Genomic DNA, 27,814 nt, shown 5'->3' with positions numbered 1-27,814 from the left:
TCCCTGAATAGTTAAATAATGTGTAGGAGTTGAATTAGCTTTTCATATGATTTGAACAGAAAGAAATGTTATGAACATGGAAGGAGAACCAAAAGCTCAGTACAACATATGTTCAACAATGGAATGGACAGGTATGTGTGATGGTATCTCTGAAGAAACTGTGGTATTCTCCTTCTAAAACTCCAGTAAGTATTCCTGTTCTGATACTTGTTCTCATATCCTCCTGCAGAGCTTGTCTCAATGTGATTAATTCCTCTATTTTTCAATTTCACTCTGTTTTAACTACATTCCACAGAAGAGGGGCAAGTGTTGTGTTGTTTGTATGGGCCATGTCACTGAAGATTTAGTGTGTAGCTGTAGTACACTCACTGTCACACCAGTAGAACTTGCTAGTGCTGTGCAAAACAAAGACAGTGTTCCTTTGGGAGACTGCAGCAGTGGCATTTCTGCAGACATCCAAAGGGCTGGATCAGCTTCTCAGGATCAGCTGGTTCACTGACTAGCACTAGCCAGAGCAGGCCAGTGATACCAGGCACCGTATCTCCTTAGTGCTTCAGGGCACCCCAGATGTTAGCAAACACCTTTACACACACTGTTCTATTGTATGACACATCACCTTCTGCTCCATCCAACATTACATGAATAGTGTGTAAAAGAATAAGACAAGTAGCAGGATATGTAATGTGCTAATTTTCAGCTAGCTCTCAAAGTCAGAAAGATTGTGAAATGAACTATCATCTACCTATTCACTGGCAAAAAGCAATCGCGCTCTGAGAAGAAACTGATCTCCATTAGGATGAAATTCCAAAGGCCTCTGTCTGTGTGTGGCAACCTAGTTCTTTAGAATTCATTCATTTGTTCCACTGCCCAGTAATACTATTTTAAACATGGGCACTTAGGTGGATAAACATGTGATGACAAAGGTATATCTTTTTAGTCCTTCTGTGGGGAAAAGAAAAAAAATCTATAATCAAAATTAGCTAGTAAGGGTCCTCTGCTTAATGATGTTGTCCTTTACCTTCCAGCCTGGAGACTACTTTTTCTCCTGTAGTCTGAGAAACAACCAGCATCCAGATCAGAACCAAGACCTGAACTGGTCAGGTTTCCTACAAGAAACAGGCAAGCTTTACAGATATGAAGCCAGACCTATCCTCCAGATTTTATCAAATACATACTATATGCACTAGTGAACATTTCTATCAATACAAACCCACTGAAAATATGTCTGCCTTCATTTCTCCTTGCTTTAGACACTTAACACAAATGATCTCTGTAACATTATTAACTTTGTGCTGAACTACTATAAAACAGAAAATAAAACCAAGGATGGGAGAAATTAAAGCATGATAAACATTTAAAAAATATATATATATATACCTGCCCCAGAATATTTGTTGTCTCCATTGGGCTCCTGAAGCATCTAAAATCAGCTATATTGACTCATCTGAAAAAGGTATTGCCTACCTGTCACTGAGTTTAAGAAAACAGCAGTAGTATTTCACCAAGCAGTTGCCAGATATAAAACCAGTGTCAGTTTGTATCAGCAGCCACAATTTAGTACTTCTGACATTTGGAAACAAGCTATACTGGAAATAAGACAGAGATGGGAAAATACTGCAGAGACATTAGCAATAGATCTTAACAACAGAGAGATGTGATTTAAAATATGACACATGAGGAAGGTATTCCATATGTCTGCCTGCTAACTGCTTCTTTTAGATGTGGGCTAGGTCTGGTTGTCACCCCAAGACACTGGTGTATAATTATGCTAATAGCTGTTAGCTGGATTAGAACAGACAGTCTGCTTGGGAGCATAGTGATTTGTGCTCCTGCCAAGTGACTTTTCAAACTTTGCAATCAGCTAATAACTTGCCTGTAGAGCACTGATTTTAAAGGAAAAATTTCCAGGAAATAGGAAGAGTTCCAGAATGCTGAGAGCACCACTCAGGAAAATTTAAATGACTACTGTCTCTTTATCACAGTTAAAATTCTGTGTTTGCCCCCAGGCTTTCCCACATCTGCCTCTGTTATGGAAAAAACACCACATTCTGAAAATACATAGAACCATTACAATATAAACTCATTTTTAATTCAGTCATTCACTAATTACTATCATTAGAATAAATCTATCCCCAGCATCAGATGAAGATCTCTGAAGTTTGGCATTTATGTGATTGGGAAATGAGACTGAGGATGGCAAGAAAGGCAAGAGATTTCAACTGCACTAGGCCATGGCCACAGAAGGATTATTCTCTTGCTGATTCTTCTCACCCAGACAAACCAGTCTAATAATTTCCAACAGGTAAAAAGTCTAAATGAAAACAGGAAAAAAGTCTAAATAAATGAAATTGTTACATAAAATCAGATTTACAAATCTAATCTGGCACAGTGGCATTGTTGAGGTAGTGCCAAGAGCTAGCTGCCTGTCAAGAATAAGGTGCTCCAAAAATTATTTTATAAATATGGTTTCAATTCACAACAGCTTCTTGTTTAAAGAATACCAAGTGACAAAAGAAATGAAGTAAAGAGAGTGAAAGAAAAAATTTAAAAAGAAATAGTATATTATATTTAATATGGTAAGAAGTCAACATGAACTTACAATTTCTTATTTAAACCAAGTTCCCTATGCTTGTCCCAAGAATTCCTAAAACAGATGTACAATGGCACTAAACCTTATAATTATTAATGCTTTAGGCAGCACACCAAAGCTGTACTACATGACTGCCTTATGTGGTAAGTAATGAAACTTCACCTCTCCAATCTGTGCAGTAACAAACAGCTCAGGAAAACAAACTGAAAAAATCAGTATTTCTCTGCTGAGGCAGAGTAACATGAATATCAAAACCCCTTACTACTGGCTAAGTACTTCAGAGTAGCGTTCTTTTGTTCTCTCTCCTGCTGATCATTTTACCTGAAAGAATTTATTTCCCCGATCAAAATTGCCATCATCCACTTCAGGCTAAATGCTTATGGGCAGAGACATGCAGTGCTATCTACTTTAATATTTGCAAAGTAAGTTGTTTTTCTCAGGAGGAAATTGCTGCATTTCAAAACTATTTCCTGCCTCATACATACAGAATTAAATATCTGAGATATCTGGTTTAGATTGGATGTCCTTTCATTTTTTCTGCTTTAAAGATCCAAGGCAACAGTAGTCAGTGATAAGGTGGTTGTTGTGCTATAAATACATACTGGTTTCTTAGTCTGTTTTCTCTTCCATTTTTTAAATTTCATTTCCCTCTTCTTCAGATTCCACTTAATCACATCCTATTTTTGCATTCTCTCTCTCCTTTTTGTTTTAATCATTGAGATCCAATAATAAGACAATTCCAAATAAATCACGAGACTAACAATTCTTTTCTTCTTTCGTGTTTTGCTTTCCGAATTCCTAAACGAGCAAATTTTTGTGATGAAATGCTTTAGCGCAGGAAAGCAGAACATGTTTACAGCAATCTAAGAAAATCTTTAGGACATTATGCGTTATGGTTCCAGCAGCTGCCTGCAGCCCAGCCCAACGCAGCCCACGGCGGCGCGGGCAGGGCCACCCTCCCTGAGGCGGGCACCGTGAGCAGCGTGCCCGCGGCCAGCTCCTGCAGCCGCCGGGCACGGCGGCAGCGCGGGAGCAGCGCCGGCAGCGCCCGGGCGCTCTCCCCGCTCTCGGCCCGGGGCGCGCTCACATCCCTCGGAGCGCCTGAGAACGCCTCGGGGCGCGCCTTGTGCCGCCACCTGCCCCGCCTTCCGCGGACCGCCCACAGGGCACCTATACAGCATGGTACCGCCACAGACAGCTTCCAGAAACTGACAGCCTTTGTGACCAAGATTTCTTCATCCGCAGTATAATTTACAACACAGATGGTAGACGTTGGAAGATAACTCCTTAATTTCTAACTTGGTCATTTTAAATACCGAAAATACAAATGTTGAGGAGTTTATGCAGTAAATAATTCCAGATTAGCTGTACCTACTTTCAGTTTTTGTATTTCTAATACGTTGTGTGAAACGTCAGTGTTCTTTAAGGTCGTTTTAAAGTAGGGCACATGAATGACAATGTTTTGCTTGTCTCAACCAGATACTACTGATTGAAGAGGGTAAGATTTACCTCACTAGATCAAGTTCTTTGAATCCTTAGCAATGTTTTTTAAAAGTCCCCGCCTCTCACACCGCTGCCCGTCCTCATTATCGACTTCGTACCGCCTCTCACAGCGCTGGCAGCCTGTCACATCGCCTCTCACCCTGCCCCTCACGCCGCTCCCAGCCATTCTCATCTCCCCTCACACCGCTGCCCGCCTTCATTATCGACTTCGTACCGCCCCTCACGCCGCTGCCCGCCTCTCACAACCGCCCTCACACCGCTCTGCACTGCTCTCCATCCCTCACGCCGCTCCCGCCTCTCACCGCCCTCACACCGCTCTGCACTGCTCTCCATCCCTCACGCCACTGCCCGCCTCTCACCGCCCTCACACCGCTCTGCACTGCTCTCCATCGCTCTCCATCCCTCACGCCGCTCCCCGCCTCTCACCGCCCCTCACACCGCTCTGCACTGCTCTCGATCGCTCTCCATCCCTCACGCCGCTGCCCGCCTCTCACAACCGCCCTCACACCGCTCTGCACTGCTCTCCATCCCTCACGCCACTGCCCGCCTCTCACAACCGCCCTCACACCGCTCTGCACTGCTCTCCATCCCTCACGCCGCTCTCTGCCTCTCCCCTCCCCTCACGCCGCTCCCCGCCTCTCACCGCCCTCACACCGCTCTGCACTGCTCTCCATCGCTCTCCATCCCTCACGCCGCTCCCCGCCTCTCACCTCCCCTCACACCGCTCTCTGCCTCTCCCCTCCCCTCACGCCGCTCCCCGCCTCTCACAACCGCCCTCACACCGCTCTGCACTGCTCTCCATCCCTCACGCCGCTGCCCGCCTCTCACCGCCCTCACACCGCTCTGCACTGCTCTCCATCCCTCACGCCGCTCTCTGCCTCTCCCCTCCCCTCACGCCGCTCCCCGCCTCTCACCTCCCCTCACACCGCTCCCCGCCTCTCACCTCCCCTCACACCGCTCTCTGCCTCTCACCTCCCCTCACACCGCTCTCTGCCTCTCACACCGCTCTGCACTGCTCTCCCCTCCCCTCACACCGCTGCCCGCCTCTCCCCTCCCCTCACGCCGCTCTGCACTGCTCTCCATCCCTCACGCCGCTCCCCGCCTCTCACCGCCCCTCACACCTCTTCCCGCCCCTCACTATCGACTTCGTACCGCCCCTCAGACCTCTCCCTGCTCTCACGATCCCGCCCCGCCCCACCCCAATCGCTCCGAACCGCAGAAGGCGCTGGCGCCCGGCGCGGTGCATGTTTTCCTGCGCGGTCCCGCGGTCCTGCCCGGTCCTGCCCCGCCCGGCTGCCGGCGCTCCCGATTCCTCCATGGCGCTGAGGAGCGGTGTGCCGCCGGGCCGGCGCCCTCCCGCAGGTAGGGCCGGGGCCGCTCCGGGCCGGTGTGCGGGGCTCTCCCGCGCCGTCCCACACGGATGCAGCTCCTCGGCGGAGAGGAGTGCCCATGTGGGACCGGGAAGGGTGGAGGCAGGTCTATGGTGCGCTCGCCCCGGCCGGTCCCGCAGCCGCCCCTTCACGGGTGCGCTCGGCCGGCGGGTGTGCGGCTGGCGCCGCTCGGTGATCGGCAACGTGTTATTGAGGGATAGCGAGAAAAACGGCTGTCCGTGTTCAGTGAAATATGTGTTTAATGTTACAGCCGTATCCCTCGCCTCCTGTAGCAACGTAAAGAATTTACTTCCCCTCCACCAAGCCCCCCTTCCCACCTCACAGAGGCAGATCTCTCTGTGAGGAAGCCTTCCAGCCTGCTGTTCCAGCCGCCGCTCTGCCTGTGTGGCTGCTCTACGGATGTAGTACCGGGGTTTTACGGATGTAGTGGCGAGTGTAGTGGCGCCTGTGTTTGTTAGGGGAGCGTGTAAATGCATACAGCGTGAGAAGCTCGTGGGCCGCCCCGGGAGCTGTGCGGAGCTGTCTCTCAGACACCCCAGTACGTGAGCTGTGTCCCGTGTCCTGGGGCACACGCAGAGATGCTGCGCGCTCAGCCTTCGGAGCTGGGGGATAGTCACTGCAAGCACAGCCACTGCAGGCTCAGCCTTTGATACTTGAGGAACCGTCACGACAAGCTTTAAACCAGTTGGGACTTCCCCTCGGTTTATTAGGAGCAGTTAGTGCCTGAGGAGCACATACTTGTGTGTCTCCCTGTATCCCATAAACTGTTTGGTTTTCTTGGAAATATTTTTTTTGTTTGGAGTGGTTTTTTTTAGTATGCTTTTACATGAATTTGGGATGTAAATAATTTTTTTTTCCATCTTGTCTCTAGTCCATTCCTAGACTTTTGTGTGTGTGGCAGGGAAGTTGAGCTGTACCTGAAAGGGCCTTTAAACCACTGCAGTCAGTGACCTGAAGCAGATACTGGTCTTTATGAACTTGCATGATAATAAATTGCAACTTGTAGACTTGCATGTCTGCAAGTCTTGGTGAAGCTTATGAGTGACTGCAGTGGGGACCAGCTTGGCCTAGGAGTGGAAGTAGCAGAGTAAGTGGTTTATTCTGACCAGTATTCAGACAAACTGTCTTTGTTTTCACTTGGGTTTGTTTTTATGTTGCTTCATTGTTCGGGGTTTTTTGGGGTTTTTTTGAGAGGAGAGCATATAAGGGAGTGTGACTTCTTACTTTCTTGTTTTATTTTAAAAACACATGGTATTTTAAAAATGGAAATTAGTAAAGATTTTGTCACTTAACTGTTAGATTACATGGCTAACAGATCACTTATAAAAATCAAAAAATTGAACTCTGTATTAAAAGTTTGACATACCTCTCTCTTGCTGTGGAAAGCAAATTACAAAACAGCTTTGTGGTGCATCCCAGATGCATCTATGTTTAACTCTTCCCCCATCATAGATGTGTGTGAGCAGTTGGGACAGCTGTTCCTAGAGGCTAGTTTCAAGTCAGTGCAGAGGTGGAAAGGAAGACGGGTTGTTTTTAATCATTATAGATAACATTGTTTTGTGGGCCTATTGGTAATAGACACAATTCCAGACTGTCCGTGTTTCAGTATCTCTTCCCACGCTGGATATTTCTCTCCACCTCTCCTGGCTCCCCTCGTGTTTTGTGTAAAATGTTAAAATGTCTGCCTCTGTCTGGATCTCCTTGCCCTGTCAAATTAAAACTAAAAACAATGCTTTTATCTAGAAATTGCCAATCCTGCATGTGAGGGAAAGTCCTAAATCAAAAATTGCTGGTCTAGATTCAGTTACCTTTTTTTTTACCTAATTCCAAAATTTTAGTAGATTCCCTGTTTGTTGTTTGACTGATTCCTAACAAGACAAGAGCCTAACAATCTGTGGGAGAACATAACTTTTGCTGGTGTTCTGGATGAATTTATATAAAGAAAAATTATGTCAGGAAGATCTCTGAGATCCTGTAAGATGCCAGGGCTTTTTTTGGGTGGCCTGGTTTGTTGTTGATACTTGGTTTGTGGTTGTTTGGTTTGTTTTTTTTTTTCTCATGCTAGCTAGTTGAGTAATTCCAGAAACCTTTCCCTATTCTCTCCCTCCCTCAAATTTAAACTCTAGCCTTGATTGTTCATGATCAGTATAAGAGTCTTGCTGAGAGGTGAAGCAACTTGCTCAATAGAATGAGAAAAGAACACTAAGGTTGTTCTTTCTTACTTACAGTTTTAAAACTTAAAATGTTCTCCTGAAGAGGGAGAAAGTATTTCTTTCAACAGAATCTTTTAGATAACTTAATGTGTTCTTTGTTCAGAATTCAATTTTCAGACATGCCTCAGAAATCAAATTGCTGTTGTTAAGTCACCTGTAGCTTAATTAGTACTAATTGGTTTTGTGATTGACAGATATGTTAATATAATATAATTAAACATGTTGGAACACAAGTACAAGATGAGTATACATCTGGTTCTTATCTGCATTATTCAATTTATTCTGGCATACCCTGAACTGATCATGAAACCCTTATTGCTGTTAGTCGCATTGTTCAAAAACCTGAAAGTGTTCAGATGGTGGTTCGGTTTTCTTTTTTTGTTTTTAAAATACAAATCTGAGATGTAATAGTTTCTGGGGAAGAATGCATATTAACATAGTAAGGTGTTAAGGTTTAATACAGTTAGTGGTGCCTGAAACTGCTCTGATTTCTTGATTTATGGTATCTGGAAGTTGATTTGAGTCTGCTGTGACACAGAATTTTGAAGCCTTTGGCTACTCCTGTGCATATGTGTGTGTACAAGGAAAGCATGGAGCCAATTACTGAAAGATGATTTCCGGTTAATGGTTATCTGGGGTAAAAGTACTCTCTTCTTGTGTATGTAATGTGGTATGTAGTTCTGTAGGTATTTTTACTTACATTTCACTTTCTTCTTGCAGTTAAAGCTGGAGGTATGAGAGTGTCTAAAAAGCAAGAAAATGGACCTGTTGAGAAAAATGCTAAACTTCTAGGAAAAGAAAAGTCAAGGTATTACAATGCAGGGCCTGTTCACCCCTGCCCTGAAGTCCAAGTTGATAAGTAATGATCTTTGAAAACAGAAAACTCTTATTCTACAAGAGCTTAATTCTTAAATTATCTTGTGCAATGTGTAGATAAAATAATACAGATATTGAAATAAGTATTGACTTAAAAACCCCCAAACCAAACAACTTCAGAACCCAAGGATAATGCCTTGCAACAAAAGGCAAAGGCTGAATCTCATCTCTCTTGTCATGTTTTATGGAACAGAAATTAAAACAATGTATTACATACCTGTGCCTAATAAAGGAATGGTCAAACAGTTTCTGGTGAAGTAGGAATGAACTTTATATTGTCCACATTCTGAAGGAAATTAAACCCACATCAGCTACCCCCAAGGAAGAGTCTTATCTCCTGTATAGGCTATACCTCCTATTTCAATCTAAAATCTAATTTGGCTTTTGCTGTTTGCTACTTTACAAGGTTAACCAAGCTGGTTTGCCCTAAAAATGAAGGCATACTTCTATTTTGAATAAAGTAACAGCAACCAGTTAATGTGGTCATTAAAACAAGTATTTTCTTGCAGCTTTTTCAAAGACTGTACATTTTTCCTAAATACATGCACTTTTCTTAAATGTCACATAACAAAAAGTTAAGTTAACCAATATAAGAATATGACAGTAAAATTTGAATGTCTTGTGATGTTCCTGAAATTTTTGATTTTTTGTTGTTTTCTACTGGGATTAGAAGCTTTTTATTTTCACTTGTTGCCAATTGTCTGGGTGTAATTTTGCAGCTGTCTTTCCCATAGTCATAGTTACCTAATAATATAAACAGATCTTAAATAACTTATATTTGTCAGTGTAGCAAACTGTCAATTGCTAAATTGAAATATCAGTAAGAAGTGTCTTGCCTAATCCACAGAATTATTAACTTAACTAAAACAATATCTGCTTTTTCAAGAGTCACGTTTATGGTATTTGGGATTTAAAATTATTTTTCCCTACTCCGTTTTAAGCTACACATGTGTCAGTGGATATAATGGTATCATCAGAAGAATCTTCTGATTCTGGAGTTCTTTCTATTGCTGAAGTAAATTATTTCATATCCACAGATTTGTTTATTTGTGGAATATTGGCAACATGGTGTTGTTCATTGGAATATGGAGAAGTTAATAGGATAATCTTGGGGAAAAAAGAGTTCTTGCTTGAGAAATAGTTGCTGTGAAAGGAAACTCTCCAAAACCAGAGGGTGAATTTTTTTCATGGGTCTAGATTGGAATCAAGAAAATGTTTTGTAAATCAGGATATAACCGCTCAGCTTCTGAGAAGCTATTTCACAGTGTACAAAAAAAAAAAAATCCTTTTTGAGATATTCAAGGATATTTCATATACAATTTTTTGTATATCTAAATAAAACAGCCTGTCATAGATTTTCTGTTGTTCCATTCTGAAACAGCATGCTTTTTTTGATATTACATAGTTTTTGACATGATGAAAAGATTTAGCTCCAAACCCTAAATTTATTTGCAAAATGTTTTGTATTAAGTCTGGAAAATGAAAGTGACAAATGCTCGTGTGTTTCAGTGAGATGAAAATGCTAAATACTTTTTTCTTCTGCTTTACAGTGCTATTGTCAGTTTTGCAAAACCTCAGAACATGGGTGTCTTGGTAGCAGAAACACTGAACAAAGTAAGTCTGAAAGAAAAAGTCAGGTTTCTTTATAAATCTAACCATGAAAAAATGTTAAAAAGTGAAATTTCCTTAAACTAGTGTGTGGCAGTTGCAGGTGTTTCGTTGGCCACTAAGTGTTCTTGGGATAACCTATTTCTGTAGTGGTTGTGTGTCTGAGCTGCTAGATGGCTAAAAAGTACCTGGCCTTCTGTCCTTACTCTGGTTCCACTCCTACTTACTGCAGCATGCTCTGGGTAGTTGTGCACACCTGTGCAGAGAAGCACAGCCAGGCAGTGGGCTGTGTCCTGCTTGTAAAGTGGCATGGTGCATTAGCTTTATTGAAATATGGGGAAGAATTACCAGTGGCATCTCAGTGTCTGGCCAAGTTGGGATAACAGTGCAGGGCAAAACCTTGTCTTTATCCCACTGTGGAAATCACGCTGACTCCTATAAGGGTCCAGCAAAAATACAGAGCTGCTTGAGGGAGGTGGGTGGCATGACTGGCAGGTGCAAGGAACACCAGGACGGTGATCCAGTGTCCTGCTTTGTGAATGATCCCCAAGACAACAGACACAGCATGTCCTATTGCTGCCCCAGATTTTGCTGTTCCATCTGAGGCTTGACATCACTCAGTCAAGCAAGCACCTTTTGACTGCTCCCTTAGGAATACTACGGGATCCTGTAAAATCTTGTATCCCACAGTGGCTAATGGACCCTTCTGTTTATCACATGCTTACAGCTCCTATCCTGTGTTGTATTAGGCTGTTTGTGCAGACTTACACCTGCCCTTTGGAAGAGCTGATTTCACAAGCAGCTCTTTGGTTTGCATGGTAGTCCAATCTGACCGTTATCATCTCTTTGTTACACACTTGCAGTCTTCAGACTCTGAAGCATACAAGATTTCCTCATCTTTAGAGCTCAATAAAACATCTCTTGCATAATTTCAACACAAGCCTTTTATCAATAGTTGTGTTTATACATTTAGCCTGTAAATCTTGAATATTTGCTTAGACTTTACAGAGAACAGATACAACTCATCCTCTTTCTGTTCCACCTGTCCTCATCTCCTCTGTTCTGACCCACCATTTCCTTCTCCTGTTGGTTTCCAGAATATATGAAACTTCCTTGCTACTTTAGACTGTGATAGTTAGCTATTGTAATAATGATGATTTTGAACATGGGAAAATAAGAATTTGATTCAACTTACTGTAAACTGTGGCATACTGATTATTTGCTGTGTTTTCCTTATCTTGGGAGCTCATTCTATGAGCTCCTAAACAAGGGAAGAAAAAAAATCAAATATTCCCTAAAGGTAGTTAGACTAATATTGTTTTAAAAACAGAAATTATAACTAAATATATTGAGCTACCATGAGTTCTGTGTATTGATCACTTGAACTTTTTGTGGGTTTAGGTTTTACTGCTCCTTTTAAACTACTTTAATAGGATAAAATTTAGAAAGAGAATAGCTGAAAATCTGTATTCTATCACAACTTTTTTCTCCCCCCTTTAATGTTACAGATGAGCCACAAAATCCATGCAGCAACACTACAAGTAGCTCACCAAAAGCCACAACCTACCTTGGAGAAGTTCATACTGCCTAAAAGAATTTACATTATTCAACAGCCACGGAAATGTTAAGATAATCACTAAAATACTTATGTTTACTTAAAAGTGAGTTTCTATTCTATATAGCACTTAGCACACTGTGGTGAAGTGTTCAAAAGCTGTGTGCTTTGTAACTTGCTGTGTTTCTGTTACTGACAATAAAATATAAGAAGAGTTACTAAATGTACTTGGGATTTATTACAATATTATGGCTTCTGTCTAACCTGGTATGTAGTAATTACTCAATGCCAAAAAGTCTAAGTTTCACTTACTGTGTGAGCTTTGAGTGAAGTACTGGGGCTGGAAACTCTATTGTTTTGGGTTTTCTTAGTTTAATGGTAGCAAAGCTGATGTGAACTTGATTCTAAGAAAGCATGACTGAAAGACGTAGGGCTTCTTTCAAGTGAGCCTGAAGTTTTCCATGCTGAATGCAGGCCTGAGGCTTACTGCATGATAGTAATTCACAAAGCCCTGTGAAGGATTTCTGTCAATGAAAGAAGTATTTTTTGCTTGTATTTCTTTCTGTGAGAAACCCCAGCTCCTCTGCAGAGGTCCAGAAGTGCTGAGTGGAAACAGTCTGTTTGAACCTATTTGGGGCTGGAGTGGATAAATGAAGGAAGTACCTGACTTGGAGCTGAACCCTTGGCATAGCAGGGCAGGTAGCAGGGAGGAGCCAAGGTGCAGAGAATTCTGTGACTGCAGTTTGGACTTAGACTTGGTAAAACGGTGTATGAGACTTAGCACTGCCTGGCAGTAGTAGGGTCACGAGGGATCAAGCTTAAAAATGGGGAGGAACGAGTGTAAATCTGAGTCCAGGCAATGTCCTTGAGCCATGACCTGCTTGCAGTAACAGCAGGGACAATAGAGAGCCAGGGGATAATACTGTCCTGCTGTTGGGAGTTGGTTGTGGAGCTCCGCTGACTCAGAATGTAATTGACTATTTTTTTTTAGTAGTGATTGCAGAAGAGTATTGTCCCAAAATGGATTCTTTCACCCTTTTGGTGTGCAAGAAATTTATCCCCACACAGAGTGGAGGTTTTTGATTTGTTTACAGTTGTAGGCAGAAAGGGGTACTGGGTGGTGAATTGTCAGAGCTAGCATGGAGACAGACCAAGGTAGGCACACCTATAGGTTACACTCTCAGGCCAAGCAGATCTTACTTCACTCCATGGTTAAATTGCTGTGAGCTTCTCTCTGTTTCAGTCTCAAGGTATAGTGTCCCAAGAAGTCATGGTATGTGCTTAGTGAGCAGTGGGCTCTTGGTGGGCAGAGGGGGCTGAGCTGGAGATGTGGCTTTTACTGTTATAATTATGATCTAATGACAAAAGTTCATGGCAAAGGCAAGTTCTCACCAGAGAAACAGTCAGACCTGGGGGTTTGATGGCCCATCATATAAGGTCCTGAATGAGAAGGGTATGATCTTTTTATTCCCTCCCCTTCAAGGACCTAGGACATCAGTTTTCTGTTTTCTACGTTCCTGTGAATGTTGCTCCCATTGCTTAACTGCTTTGTTCTCTGTCTTATTATTTGGAACTTTGTTCCTGTTATTCATCAGTTCCCACTTTCATACTTATGATGCTTCTTATAGATATCGTAAGTCTCACTTTGGAACCATCACATATTTTCCTAAAAGGAATCACAGGACTGACAGGAAAATCAATTGCTTCATGATTTCCCAAATGCAAATACACAGTGCCACAATTAAGACAAAGCATAATAGGATTAGTATTACGAGAACAGCAAGGTAAAATATCTAGTTTAAACTCCCTGTAGTGATAGTAAGTGACCACCTGAAAAGTGTCCTACCACCCCTGTGCTCTGTCTCACTTCACTTGTTCCAACCCTTGTGTGCTTTCCACATCATGATGGTCAGTAATCAAAGTATTTTATCCATTCTTCTGAGTTTGTTACAGCAGTTGTTGCAGATCATCATGCTATAATAATTTTCTTACTCAAGTGAGATTCATCCCAACAGAGGTGAGCAGCAGATCTTGAATCAGTATATAATTATACTGCAATGACTGATATAATGTGACAGGAGCTGAATAATTGAAATCCCACCCATTCATTTTGGTGAAATTGCAAACACAAGCATTAGAGTAATTATCTGTATCTACAATAAGGTTATCTACAAATATGAAGCCACAAATTGTTCTCATATAAGCACATTGTTTTCCAGTATATAAAATTACAGATTCATGAGCTTCATCAGGATGGATTTCAAAATGACAAACACTATTCTGGATCCAGACAAATGTCAGGGCTTTGGTGTGAGTCCCTGCTCCCATATAGTGCATGTGCTAGCACTGATGGTTTGCCATTCCCCATGGGCCTATGTCCTTTGCTCCAGGGTAGGGTTCAGTTATGATTCAGGCCTAGTGCAGTGACTGAGTGATGGACACCAAGGTTCCTGTATGGATTAGTACTGTGCTATTGATGGTATTATAACTGAAAAAATGCCACCAAGGCTGGAATTCCTTTGCAAATTCAATCATTATTCCAAATCACTTTTTAAAGTTCAGTGGGTGAAGGTGCCTTCTTCCCTTTCTGTTAAAATTGCTGTGGCTGATGTTGATTGTATCCACAACTGAGCTCAGATGTAGCTAAGAGAAAAAGAGCCTTTGTCTTTGTTTGCACCAAGTGCCTCTGGGATCAACTATGAGCTCGCTTATTGATTCTTTCCCACTGAGGCAATGTGTCAGATAAGAGCCATTGATTAGTTTCTAATACTGGTAGAGAAGACCACAGACGGTGTTGCAATTTGCTTAAATCACTTGTGGTTGTGCTCAGGTTATTTATAAGTACTTCAGCATCTGTACAATTCAAAACTCCCTGTGGTCCCTGTGGTTCCAGTCACAATCCTCCTTATTCCTTTTGGAGAAGTGGGGCTTTGCCCGTGTAGCCAAGCTAACTGTCTTGCGTGAGAAGCACTTAAGGATGATGACCACATTGGTTTAAGTAAATAAATATTAATCTGCCTTACTAGTTCTATTTGTTTAAGAAACCAAGGTGGATTAAACAGCATTTGTTGCTGATCTGCATTTTTGATCACATGGTCTAACTTCAAAAATTTGTGGGGATTGAATTTTCTCATCCTCTTGGACTGGAGCAGATGTAATTGTTTTGGTTTCAGTAATATCTACCTTGAGTTTAAATGTTAGTCCCGCATTATGGTGATCCCAAAGGCATAGAACAAAAACAGGTTTAACCAGGGTAACATTATACCAACAATCCCACCTTTTGGTGGCACAAAATTTTGAGTCTTTTGCACATGATTATGTTGTACTAGGAAACATTGAAATCTGAGTGGCTTTCCCATGTGTAGATCTATTGATAATTTTGCAGCATATCTGAATTTTTTCTTGGGTTGTTCCTTTCAAGAGAGGAACCCAACTATACTGTCTGGCAAGACCGTGTCTGTGGGCAAACAGGAGTTCTGCAGCATGGGCTCAGCCTGTGTATGTGAACTGCATCAGTCTGCCCAGCCCAGCCAATGCAGGTGTGCCTGCAGCAGTACCTGGGCTCCTGCGCAGGAACACTGTTGCAGGGTGCTGTGGGAGTGCCCAACGGCCTGCCAGAGAGCAGGCTGGAATGGAAAGGACCTTCCAGGAGCTATCTGGGTAAAACTTCCACATGTAAAAACAGGTCCAGACAAGAACCTAGGAGCTCTAGTTTTGATAAAGTTTGTTTTATGGGTTTGCTAATCGTAGAGCAGGTGCAATCTCCTCTTCTGCTATAAGAAAGGAATCCTGGCAAGTGTTCTGTTCCATGTCCTGCTCTGTCAGCTGGTGCCCAGTTTGTGTTTGCACCATCCTTGGTGATACTGTGGTAAGGCTGTTGTGCCTTCTGTTGCAGGCAGTTTGTTTTATTTAGTTCGAGCCGTAACACTTAACTTGCATTATTTAAATATGAATTGCCACCAAATTCAGCACATAAAGAACAAATACAGTAGGCTTGCTAGAAAAATAAAACCCCTGCAGGAAGACTGTTTTCAGGCTTTTCATGGACTATTTCAAACAATGCAGGCATTCAGTGAGAAGGACATGATTTCAAGAAAGTATTTCTGCTGCTGATCTTCATTTCACCATATTGGAGGACAAAATATCGGTTAATATGCAGTTGTTATTAGCTGTAGCCCTCAAAACACAGAGATGGAAAGCCAAGGGACAATGAAAGCTGTGGAAAGAGTTTTTAGTGCATGTTGGTTGGTTCAATATCTTTGTCAGCTTGGTAATGTCACATGTGCTGTTTGATGGCCTGAGACACATGTTCTGTTGGACTTCTCTGCAGGGAGGAGTTTCCTCTGGGGCAAGGAAGAGTCTCTACCTTTAAGCACTTGGTGCTCCTACGTTGGGCGGTGCTGGACAGAGCTGCTTGGGAATTGGGAACTGTGCAGCTTGTCACTGGTCTAGCAGGAGCTACAGGATATGCTGTTCAGTGCACAGACCAAGACAAAGGGATTCCTGACTTTTGTGTAAAACTGCAGCAGATGAAATGGCAAAGAAATTACACATGGTGAGACTGGGAAGCTGCAATCAAAGAGAACTACAGCACAGACTTTATTTTAATAAACAAATATTAGCTGTTGTGTAAAGCCTTTGTGCGTTCCAGGATGTACTTGTTCAACCTGTTCCTCTCGAAGTGGTATGCATAAATCTTCAAATCATTTCAAGCACATTAAACTCTGCCTGGCATATCAGCCCCAAAAGTCCTGGTAAGTGGTGCATACATAAGCCAAATAATTTCCTGAATTTACTTTAATTCTAGGATAGAAGACTTTATTCCTACAATGTAAAAAAAAAAACCAAAAACAAAAAACCAAAAAAAATTCCCAACAAATTCAGTGGTCTAATCAGTGTCATCTGCCATACTCATACTGTTTCTGCTGTGTGCAATTCCCACACCATATTCCCAGGAAGGCACTCTTGCTTTGGAAAACCTTGCTGTTGTTGAGGACCCTTGTTTTCACATGTTGTCATTCCTGCTCTTCCCTCCTTGCACCTTCTCGCTGCCCTTTCCCCCTCAGCCTGCACAGGACAGCCAGCTGGTCAGGTGGCTGGAGGAATGTGTACTTTTATAGTATGTTTATGATTCTTGTCATATATGGCCACAGATTGTACTCATGGCCATTATGTCACTCTTGCTCAATTTTAATGAAAAACTTCTAGATTATATTATTAGCAGAAATTTCAGTCTGATGCTTCATTTATAATGGGCTACCAATGCTTAATTCATTCCAGAATTGAAGGACTATGAGAGCTCTGAAGTCTGAGTATTGTTGAGCATCCAGCTAACAGGGACTCTCCAACTCTCCAGTTGTTTGTTAAAGCAATTTTATAGATGTTTGTAACTCAAATCAAGAGAAGCTTATGTAGTTTCAAAGGTTATTAATTGTTACATGTTTACTGGATTTGCCACAAGAGGTTGCTGTATGCCTACAGCTTGTTCCAGCTCTGCCAGCTGAGCAGCTCTCAGAAATACAGCCAAGGAGGTTTTCTGCCAAGGAGGTATATTTTAATCTGCTGGAAAAGTTTCAAGGAAAAAGAATCAACGAGTTTATAAAAACCTCATTTGGTATTTCATGGGGGACACAACTGCCTAGAAGCTGTGAAGATACAAAGGACATAATTCCATGGTAACAAAAAGTGGTATCAGACTTCCCACACTTCCTCCAGTCTCTGGGTTCCCAGCTGGAGTCAGGTACAGGTGAGGCAGCACAAGGAACAGGAAAGAGTGCGGACTGTATTGGTATTGGGTACATTCAGTATTATTTTCTCAGTTTGTAGATGCTTACATAGTATGTTTCTGAATGTGGTCACTTCACAAATTCATTGCTCCATGAGCCAGGCAACATTAGAAAGTTGGATATAGCATCCCACAGTCAACAGTTATGTATCAAGGGATGAAGTTTCTGAACCCATCTCTATACACAGTGTATTTCTTTTATATTTGGACTTCTGGAGAGCAATTCAGAAGTTATAATTACGTAAAAGAATGATTAAGACTTTTCTTAAGTTATGATACAAATGTTTCATATAATAGGTATCAGTTGCAAAATATGCAATTACTATATACTGAAACAGAACAGTCACTAAAATGAAGATTGATAATAAAATTTAAATTCAACCTTCTACTTTCATTGATCATAACTTTCTTAAATTCCTTCTACTTTCAATTTTTCACATTCAATGGGTTTTTTCAAAGTTAAAGAGAGAGCTGGAGGAAATGGAGCTATCTTTAAGCTATGTAAGCCTGAAATATTTGGGTTTTTTATTTTACAATCAAGAAATATTAAATAATGAAAAGTAAGGTTATCTATTTTTAAAAATAGGTGAAATAGAAAACTTTTAATTTGGTTTGTTCTGTGGATCTCAGTCTTAAAAAGTAAAACAAGTCAAAAATACAAATTTAGACTGATTTTTCTGAAGCTGTTCACAGGTGCTAGCCAAAGGTGACAGGTGTGTTGCTCAGCTCTGGTGTGTGTGCATTTGAACTCTTCTCCAATAAAGTCTGTTGTGGTTTCTGTAGACAGCACTTGTAAATATGTCACAAAGAACCCTCCAATTATGTCAAAAGTTCTAGCTGCTGGTTCTAAAATTGGTTTTGCTGCCTTGAATTGTAATGAATAAAGCAGACAATAAAGGGGGTGACAGGGTGATGGCAGAATGTCCTACCACTTTACAGACCTGGGCTGTAAGGAATTCAGAATTTGCCTGCACTGCATGCTTCTGCTGCTTGAAGTGCATATACTGTTCTAATAAGCTTACAGGTCACAAACAGGACTTTTTTTTACCTCTCATGCTCTGCCAGCAAGGAGGTTCCCAAAGGAAACTGGGAGGGAGCATAGCTGGGACAGGTGACCAAAGCTGACCAAAGGGATATTCTACACCACAGAATTTCATTCCCAGGCTATGAACTGGAGGACATACCCAGAAAGTCCTATGTAGATTTAAGGGGGGGGGGGCGGGTCTGGCATCATTCAGTCAATGGTGAGCAAATCCATTGTGCATCACTTCATTTTTCCCTTTTTATTATTTACCATTACTACTGTACTTTATTTTCAATTATTAAACTGTTATTATCTCAACATACAAGTTTTACTTTGATTCTCCTCCATATTCCACTGGGGTGGGGGTGAAGGAAGGTCATTGAAGGAGCAGCTGCATGGTGTTTCATCTCCAGGTAGGTTTAAAATCATGACAATCTACTATCTTAAAATCAGTAAAATGAGGATTTTATACCAAATTACTATGTTGCATGAGAATGAATCTGCTGGGACAAAAACACCTACATTGAATGGAAGTCTCTAAAATTTACAAATTGCCTTCCTTGAAAGCACCCTCCAAAACCAAGAATTTGAATAGTGGGTTAAGATGAGAAGCATGAACTAACATAAACAACACTGAAGCTGAGCTGAAAAAGGAAGTGTGATTTCTAATTTCTCTAGCCCCCTGCATACATATTAGTACAATGAACATTGCTGCCATTATATTTCAGTGTGATCTGATTCCTGTTTTCCTAAAATAAAAAAGCTACTAGAAGCTTGCATGGTAAGGACGAGACAGAGGGGAGCCATAACCTTTTTAAGAAGAAAGAAGAGCTGAAGAATTTCAGTGGCTAGGAATGGATATATCATCTGAACAGATGAGTGGAAGGAGCAGGGGGCAGAACAGTTAAAGCAGAACAGCTGTGAGCTAAATACTTCCCAGAAGGAAGCTACTGATGAGAGCAAAAGTCTTCCTGATATCAAAACCAGTGTTCTACTGAGACAAATTGGGAAGCACTAGAATCCATTCTGAGCTTTCCTGTGAAGCAGCAGGAACTAAATCCAGTGGACTGTAAATACTATTTCAAAACTTTTGGGTTCATAGCTAGAGGAAGAGAGTGTGAGCACTGGACCTGCTGAGGAATAGATCCCACAACAGTGGAGTCACAGCTCAGTTCCTTGTCTCAGATTTCAGAGACAAAGACAAAATCATAAAATGCTGGCCAAACATTGACATTTCCTCTGAAAAGGAAAATTTCTTTATTTCCAGATACAGGCCTCATCACACTGGCAAAACGTAGGGAAGAGAATGTGATTAAGAGGATTTTCCATTGAAGAAAAGACACTGTGCTGCTGGCTGAGGTGCATACAGCATTCTACCCTTGTTTTGGAACCAATCTTTGGCGACCAAATTGCTGAAGTGACAGTGAAAGAAGAGTCATGTCACTAATTACTGTTGCTCTTGTCACCCTGAGGGCTTTGTCTCCAGTTCCTCTGCTCTTCTGACACCAAATCAGGCAGTTATGGCCAATGTTCTGCAGAAAATGTGCTGCTTGTGTATCAGCCTGTCACTTCTTTCTGAACACATATATGGATTGTCTTTGTGTCCCTTATAGACACATTGGAAGACATTTTGTGAAATGCTTGTATAGTGTAGAAAATGTTCTAGAATACTCTGGCACTGTAATTTTGCAGTTAAATTCAGATTTATTTTATTATGATGAATTACATATGAAAATCAATCAGAATTTGCACAGAAAACAGCAAATCCTTATTTATCCATTTATAAATGTATTTTGATTGTCCCTACATTTTCCTTTTTTGGTGTGAGGAGGATTCATTTTTGTATTTAGTTATATGAAATTGTAGAGGTTGTATGTAGCACGGCTAAGCACTTTGGCCTCTATGCAGGGAATAGCTGCTGTATTGGACACAGGGTGGAAGAAGCAAGCAGCTTCAGGCTGGGAGAGAAAAACATGTCAGCTGAGTGTTCCTGCTGACATTTTTGACTGATGTTCTCATAACAATGGCATGCAGATCACCACTGCTAAACCTATGTTATACATAACGTAGATGATACCACTGGGCACTTCAGTACTAACTCCACTGATATAAGACAATTATCTATCTACGTGTCACATTCCCAGCCAGAGACAATGCTCTTTGGTGGCTACTTTGGTACAGCTCATTTGGGTTACCATGGGTTCCCCACAGGAAAATTACCAATACCTTGGGTTTTTTCTCATAAGCTGCCATCTGAGCTGTCTTTTTGAGGAGCTAAATATTTTAACACTCTTGCTGCCTGGCATCATCTTCAGCCTTCAGAGCAGTTTTCTAGATTTCTTCTGCAGTCTCTCATTGTTCAGTATCTTGGAAAATATGGATGGATAGATTCAGGTAATACCACCTCTACACGTGCTTGCCGATCCCTCATTTGGACACACTGGTAAAGAACACACAGGTAAAGAACACACTGGCTTCTTTTGGAGCAGCAGTACTTGTGTCATGTGGTTTTGCCACGGCAGCCTCAAACCCTTTCGAAGGTGCTGCTTCCCCGGACGCAGTTTGTCTTTTTCTGTATTGTGTACAGGGCCACACTCCTTGTTCATACACCTGGCATTTCAATGTGGTTATCTGAAATGCCTTGTGTTGTCCAGTTCAGAAAGTAACTTGGATCAGTCTGAGATCTTCACAGAATCACAGAATGGGTCAGTTTGAAAGCGACCACACTGAGTCATCTGGTCCAACCTCCTTGCTCAATCAGGGTCATCCCAGAATACACGGCACAGGATTGCGTCCAGACGGTTCTTGAATACAAGCACCTGTGGAGGGAGACTCCACAACCTCTCTGGGCAATCTGTTCCAGACCTGCCGTTATTATTTATAGTATTTATATTATTTCTATTCCACTCGTCTTTTGCCGTGTGCCGCTTTTATAAGCTCCGATGCGACTAGGTTCATGTTCGTGGTGGAAGGCTGCCTTGGTGGAAATGGATGGCCTCCGGCGCGAGGCTCGGGGCAGGAGCCGCCGCCCGAGCTGTGCCGGCGGGCTCTCAGGAGCAGAGCCCAGCCGCGCCGAGCAGCACACGGCCCGCGGGCCCGGCTCTGCGGGGCTGTGCGCTCGGTGCTGGCGGAGCGCGGCCCGCGGAAGGGCGGCCCGGCCGAGCGGCCAGGGCGCTCCGTGCCTCGCCCGGCGCTCGGCGCGGCCCCGCTCCGCCCCGGCCCGTCCCGCGGGGGCGGGCGCTGCCACCGCCCCTCCCGTGAGCTCATCCCGCCGCCGCGCCTGCCCAGCCCGCAGGAGCCCGGAGCAGCGCGGGTTGGGCCGCGCGGAGCCCGAGGCAGGGGCCGGGCCGCCGCTGGGTGAGACCTCCTGCCCCTTCCTCTCCTTCCCTTTTCCGCCCCGCGCCCGGCTGGGCCGGGGCTGCGCGGGGTCGGCGGGCGCGGAGCCGCCGGTGAAACTTTCTGGCGGAGGAGCGTGTGCGGGCATGTGGGGCGGGCTCGGGCCGGGGCCGGGGCCGGGGCCGGGGCAGGGCGTGCGGGGGCGCAGCCCGCGGACAGCGGGGTGGCCCGCGGCTCGTGGGTGGCCGGGGCCGGGCCGGGCCGGGCCGGGGAGGCGCTGCCCGGGCGGGGCCCGGCCGGGATTTCCGCCGCCCGGCCCGCACTGTCACGTTTCGGTGGTGACCGGGCCGGTTTTCTTGCCTTTACCAGTAAAGATCTGGGGGAAAAGAAAAGAGAAGCAAAAGAAAAAAATAGCTGCTTTCTGGAAAACTTGGTTTCTCGGTGGAGTTTGGATTCGGTACTAGAAGGCGAGGAAGAGCCGCTGAGAAGAGGCGCACGGGCCGGGCAGAACCGGGCTGCGGGTTCGGCCGTGCGCGAGCAGAGACTGGGATGGGATGGGATGGGATGGGATGGGATGGGATGGGATGGGATGGGATGGGATGGGATGGGATGGGACGGGACGCGTGCGTGTCTGTGGGCAGCGACCTTGTTTTGACGGCTGGAACAGAAGGGCCTGCCCAGAGGTCATCAGTGTTCCTGCTGAGATCTCAAGCATAAAACGATAACTTGATTAGTTTTTAATATGTGAGTTACTGATAGTGTGTAGTAACCCGTGTATTTTAAAGCAGACTTTCTTAAAGCTTTCTGGTTTCTCAGTATTTGTTTGTCATAGCCTCATAATGCATATTTGTTAGATAGGGGACTGGGTCCTGAATGACTGTTTTCAAAACCAGAATGTGGCTGGAGACACCTCGGTGTGAGGTTGGACCCCGGGGATGGAAGGAGGTTAGATCCGCCTCGGTGTGATGTGGAATGTGTCCCCTGGCCGCGGTCGCCGCTCTGCAGCCCCGCGGGGCCGGGTGGCAGTGGCACTGCTCTGCCTCACTTAGCAGTTTCTGACGAAGCTAGTGCTTTTGCACCTTTTGGAAAGTTAACAGCTGAGGATGTGGGAGGTTTACTTTGAGCTTCTGTGACTGCTGGGTGTAAAAACAGTTGGCAAGAGGTTTGTTCATAGGTCTGGAGTATTTTAAATGTTTTACTCATCCAGCCTGCTTCAGAGTTTTGCAGGCTTATTCAGTATATGCAGAAGTCCTGTGTTACTTCGTATTTTTGATAGTTGTTGCTTAAAAATAGCCTGATACTTAAAAATTGAAAATATCAGGAAATTAGGGAAATAAGTGTGATGCCTTAGATCCTGGAAAATTTCCTCCCACTGTTGTTTAATATACAGTGGCCAAAAATGCACGTTTCCTATTTGTTCTGATATGCTATGTAAGTGCTGTTCAAGTGAAAAATGGTAATATATTATTAAATAGTGCCAGTGAGCAAGGTAAATACAAGTACTGCTTCTTTTTGCCAGTGCTCAGGTAGTGTATTCAGCGCTTCATTTATGTGGATGCTCTGAAGTTCTGGTTGCCTTGCTTTCTCAGTGTAGCTAACCATTGGAATGTCCAAATGGTGATGAATTATATCTGCTTTAGAGCCAAAACATATTTGGTTCCTAGCCAGAGTTGCTCAGCTTCCCATAAGAGCATGTAGGAAAAGAGACATTTTGTGTGTATGACCACAGTCCTGGAGTTGATGCCATGGCAACTTTGTGATCTGAATTATATGTTGGAAGCAGCTGAGCAGTCTTAGCAGAGGTGATTGTTTTTCCTTAGCTGAACTTATTCCTCTTATCAAGATTAAACCTTTCCTTGAAGGTGAAAGATTATTTAGCAAGTTCTCAAACTCCTATGCATGTAAGAATATCAGCCTGATCTGTTAGTTATTTGTAACAACATCCATAAATATCTGTAAATTGCAATTTATATCCATTATTTTAAAACTAATATTTATATGTGGGGATGCTGTTTTGACTAAAAAGTGGTATTTCAGGCTCTGTCAGGAGCTAGATCTTAATGTTTTCCAGAAAAATAGATAAAGGTCAGCTTTAGGTTTTGTGTGTGGGAAAGTCTGAGAAAACTGGGTTAGTTCAAGTCTTTTGGTTGCTTTCAGCTCCCAAGACTTGATATGGAGGTTGGAGAGTTTTTTTATCACAGAGCTGTGGCAGTGGAAAAAAACCTCTCAGCATATGGCCTAACAAATGTGTCTGATCTTATTTCTTAACAATATGTTTGTGTATAGGAAGCACCACTGTTAGAAAACTGACCTCTGAATATTGAAGGCATAGTGTAACTCCAGACTGAAGAAACCCCAGGAGCAACCTCTGGAACATTACATGTTCCTCACTGCATTTGGTTTTGTGCTTACCTTTAGTTTGATAAGTGCAACTTTTTTTTTTATTATTTTTAATAAGTTTGTTTTTGTGGAGTCTTAACCTCTCTGATCTTATCCTGAAGGGAAGTAAATAAAGGGATCAGTTGCTCATTAATGCAGAATATCTATTGTGTGGTCTAATGTTAATATGTCTGTTTGCTCTGCTGCCTCCTAATATCCTTTCCTTTTGAAATTCATTGTTTAGCATGACTGAATGAATCCTTCAGTATTTGTTGTACTTGAGAAGTTCTGCAGAGATATTGCAGCGTGCATAATTGACTAGATTATTTATCTAAGTATAAAACTGTAGAGCTCAGGGTATGATCTCTATGCTGTGTTTGGGCTCTCCGCAGATACTTTGGAGTCTCCTGTGGTGTCCATCTCCTGCTCACTGGGATGTAGGAGAGTCTGAACTGGAGCACTGGTTTTATTTCACTCAGTTTGTGCATCAGTCAAACAGGGTGCTTTTGGTCTCCTTTCATAGCAGAAATATCCTCTTGCTCCCCTTCCCTGTCTTCTTGCTTCATAAACCTTCAGAGGTTTATCCAGTGTAGTGATTTCAGAATTTTGTGCTGTGTAGGTGTTACATCACTGTGTAGGCTTTTTTTCATCCATCATTGCCACTCCTGCTTCTTGAAGTTTATGCATTCTAGTTCATGGAATTACTTTCACTTCTAAAAGACCTCTTTCTCTTGCTGTGTTTCTGGAATTTTGTTTTTGCTCCCCCCCTCACCAAGAGGAGGCCTGCTAAACCATAGGCTTAATCTGTAAAGGTACTTTGTTACTAGAATATTCGACTTTGCAGTATCTTAGCTTCAGTGCTTGGCCTCCTTTTGTACGGTATGGGGATACTCCTGTGCCTGAGGGGTGTTCATTAGAGTGTGGGAACAAAGGGTTGGGCAGCTGTGCCTGTGAGTTATTTTTCCACGGAGTGATTGGGAGCATTGCTGGCACATGGGCTTGGTTTCCTAAGGTGGTATCACCAATTTCGTATTTCATCTATTTTCTCCTCTTGATCTGGAGTACTAGTTTCTAATGAGGGTGCCAGTTTGAAAGCAGAAGTTCCACTGGCTTTTGGAGTGACCAGCTGTGCAGATCAGCCAGCTTGGCAGATGTGGGGTGTCCCGTTGGTGTCTTGTCCCATGGGACAAGTCCTTGGGTTCTGGCAGAGAACAGTTTGCTCTCAGCCTCGTGGGTGGTGTAACACCTCAGCCTGGGATTCTTGCTGAGCTGCACAAGTGATGTTCAGAGATGGCAGCAGCAAGTTCTGCCACAGCCCTTACTGAAATTTAAATGTCTGTGGTCAAGTCAAGAGCTGCCTTTACAGTCTTGATGCTGAGGAAGTTGATGGCAATGCTCACTGAATTATGCCTGTCTGATGTTTTTCTGTAAATACTCTGTCAACAGGTGCAGGGGTTGTGGTTTGCAGTGTTTGTGAGGTGACTGACTTAGTGAGGCATTCTTTGTGGAGCACTTGTCAGGTACTTTTGCAGTCTAAATGGCCAAAATAATTTTGGGAATGCAGCTGGTCTTGAAGTAATCTAGCTCTTCCTCATGTGCATTAGGGAATTCAGCTGTATCTAGAAGTGTAATGAAATTGGAAAATTGCATGCAGCTTAAAGTTCTTGTGATCTTAAATATTGTAACTATATAATAAATATATACAATATGTAAAATATATAAAAAGTGACAGATAGATATTTTGAATATCAGAGTGTTTTTTATCAGCTGCCTTTAATCCATGGTGATGCAAGTTAAAACTTTTGAATTATCATTAAATACAGATTTCCTCCATGTTTTAGATTTCCATAACACAGGGTGGTCTTAAAAGAGAAACAAACTCTGCAGCCTACAGTAGTATTGTTTGCAGTCTCGTTTTGCTCTGCAGCAGAATTTCCGTCTGATTAGTGATGCAAATGTTGATGGAATTTATCACCTTGTATTTTTAAGAAAAGATGCCTGGTGGCCCAGCTTTGTCAGAATTACCCCATGCAGGGGGTGACAGTGGTGCATAGCCCACCTGACACAGAGGTGTCGCAGCTGTGGGGCCCAGGGGCATCCCGAGGGTGGCTCAGGACAGGCCGTGGCACACGGGGCAGTGCGGAGTGTGGCCATGGGAGCGCGTTGCTGCAGGCAGCAGCCTGAGTGCTGAAGCTCCTCGTCCCTGAGTTGTTTCTTACCCTTCTGCGTGCCTGTGCCCCTATTTATCTCAAACAAATCTCTAATTTAAGATACTCAAGAATTACAGTGTTTGCAGCAAAGCCTGAAGACTCTGTAAGGAACCTTTTTGGCTCGATGCAGGCTGTGGCGAGTGCTCTCGTTCCGATGGCCGGGCACAGGCACCCTTGGCCGTGCTGGAGCCTCTGGCTGCCCTGTGGATGTCACCAGCTGTCACATATCACACCTACTGAACAGTGGGAGCTGCTGTTACCTGTGCCTTGGAGCCTTTAAAGTGCATTTTCAAAGGTGTGTAGGACGAGAGAGTGAGGGGCTGCTGCTTGTTTGCTGCGTTTTTCATATATTTTATAATTAACTGCTTTAAGATGAAAGAGTTCTGTAAAATGTTTGCTGCGCTACACTGCAGTTGTGTATATGGCGTAAGTTGGCTTTTTGTGTTGTTTCTGTTTATTAGTGGGGGTTTTTTTGTTTGTTTTATTGATTGGGCATTTTTGCAATATTTTTTAATTTTTTAAGGCTGTATCTTAGTCATGGTTAAATTTAGCTCCAGCAGGAGAGAAGCTGGAGCTTGTTAGCAAACAGGAAATGCCTTGACAGGAGGTTTTTGATGTGTGTGTTTGTGTGGAAATGTGAACTCTACAATGGAATTGGGCCTGCAGACCTTTGGGTAGGTTACAGTGTTATCTTAGATTCTGGTAGAACTTCACTACATTAAGTGTTAAATATGTCTTAACTTGTCAAAAACTGGTAGTTATAAGTTAAATCCAAAGCCATCACTCTTAGAACAGCAGAGGTTTTGCTGAATTGACAGTTCAGATTTTATCTGCTTCAGCTTTGTGTTATCTAGAAAAATACTAGAATTTGTGTAGTCTAAAGATTGTGCTTTTCTCTTTTCAGTCATTTACAATGAAACTAATCCACTTCGGTCTTAGCAGGTGTCCCTTCTTTAGGATCTATATTTCTGACCATCTTTAACAATTAAGTATTTGAACAGTATCCAAGTAAGAGTAAATAGAATGACAGTATGACCGTTGCTTTTTGAACTTTAAATGAGGTGGAAGTTGGTAGAGGCTTTAACATGTGGGTTGGATTTGATTATTTTTCTGTGTTGTGTGGGGTTTTTTGTTGCTTGGGTCTTTTTGTTGTTGCTTTTGAACAAGAATGACAAAAGACAAAATATTCTTAGTGTGAGTTTTTGGGAGACTAGTTTTGTGTTTTACACCAGAAGCGCCTTTGAGTTCAGTTGATTATTTAGTTAATATGCTTCAAAGTTTGTTTTACACTTGGCTAAATACCATTGAGGTCGCAAAAGGATTTTTTTTTTTGTGTTAGTAAGG

At 42.9% G+C, this 27,814-nt stretch overlaps 2 protein-coding genes across 4 annotated transcripts in view; both read left to right on the top strand.

Moving 5' to 3' along the window:
- The first annotated feature begins 5,178 nt into the window (after positions 1–5,178).
- On the top strand, positions 5,179–17,929 carry DAPL1 (death associated protein like 1). 2 transcript variants are annotated; one of them, XM_077784858.1, is made up of 5 exons: positions 5,179–5,455; positions 8,418–8,505; positions 10,124–10,187; positions 11,690–11,842; positions 16,067–17,929. In XM_077784858.1, the coding sequence occupies exons 1-4, from the start codon at positions 5,338–5,340 to the stop codon at positions 11,807–11,809; spliced, it is 390 nt and encodes a 129-aa protein (XP_077640984.1). In that variant the 5' UTR covers positions 5,179–5,337; the 3' UTR covers positions 11,810–11,842; positions 16,067–17,929. The 2 variants fall into 2 exon arrangements, with proteins under 2 accessions (XP_077640984.1, XP_021399173.2); XM_021543498.3 differs by lacking the exon at positions 16,067–17,929 and having other exon boundaries at positions 5,180–5,455; positions 11,690–11,959.
- Positions 17,930–21,805: 3,876 nt separating this feature from the next.
- The window catches only part of TANC1 (tetratricopeptide repeat, ankyrin repeat and coiled-coil containing 1), a 57,890-nt gene continuing 51,881 nt past the window's right edge, over positions 21,806–27,814 (top strand). For both annotated transcript variants that reach the window (XM_021543476.2, XM_021543473.2), the window contains exon 1: positions 21,806–21,902. The gene's annotated coding sequence lies outside the window, so the exon portion shown is untranslated. The remainder of the gene's footprint in view (positions 21,903–27,814) is intronic.

The sequence above is a fragment of the Lonchura striata genome, chromosome 8 (genome assembly GCF_046129695.1).
Source record: "Lonchura striata isolate bLonStr1 chromosome 8, bLonStr1.mat, whole genome shotgun sequence".
NCBI classification, from domain to species: Eukaryota; Metazoa; Chordata; class Aves; order Passeriformes; family Estrildidae; genus Lonchura; species Lonchura striata.
Note: the sequence above shows the minus strand (reverse complement) of the source record. Positions and strands in the feature narration are given on the sequence as shown.

Excerpts from the sequence above, each read along its gene's own strand:
- DAPL1 (XM_077784858.1), top strand. The coding sequence starts at position 5,338 with ATGTTTTCCTGCGCGGTCCCGCGGTCCTGCCCGGTCCTGCCCCGCCCG. Across the intron at positions 5,456-8,417 it reads GGGCCGGCGCCCTCCCGCAG|TTAAAGCTGGAGGTATGAGA; the intron begins GTAGGGCCGGGG and ends TTCTTCTTGCAG. Across the intron at positions 8,506-10,123 it reads CTAGGAAAAGAAAAGTCAAG|TGCTATTGTCAGTTTTGCAA; the intron begins GTATTACAATGC and ends TCTGCTTTACAG.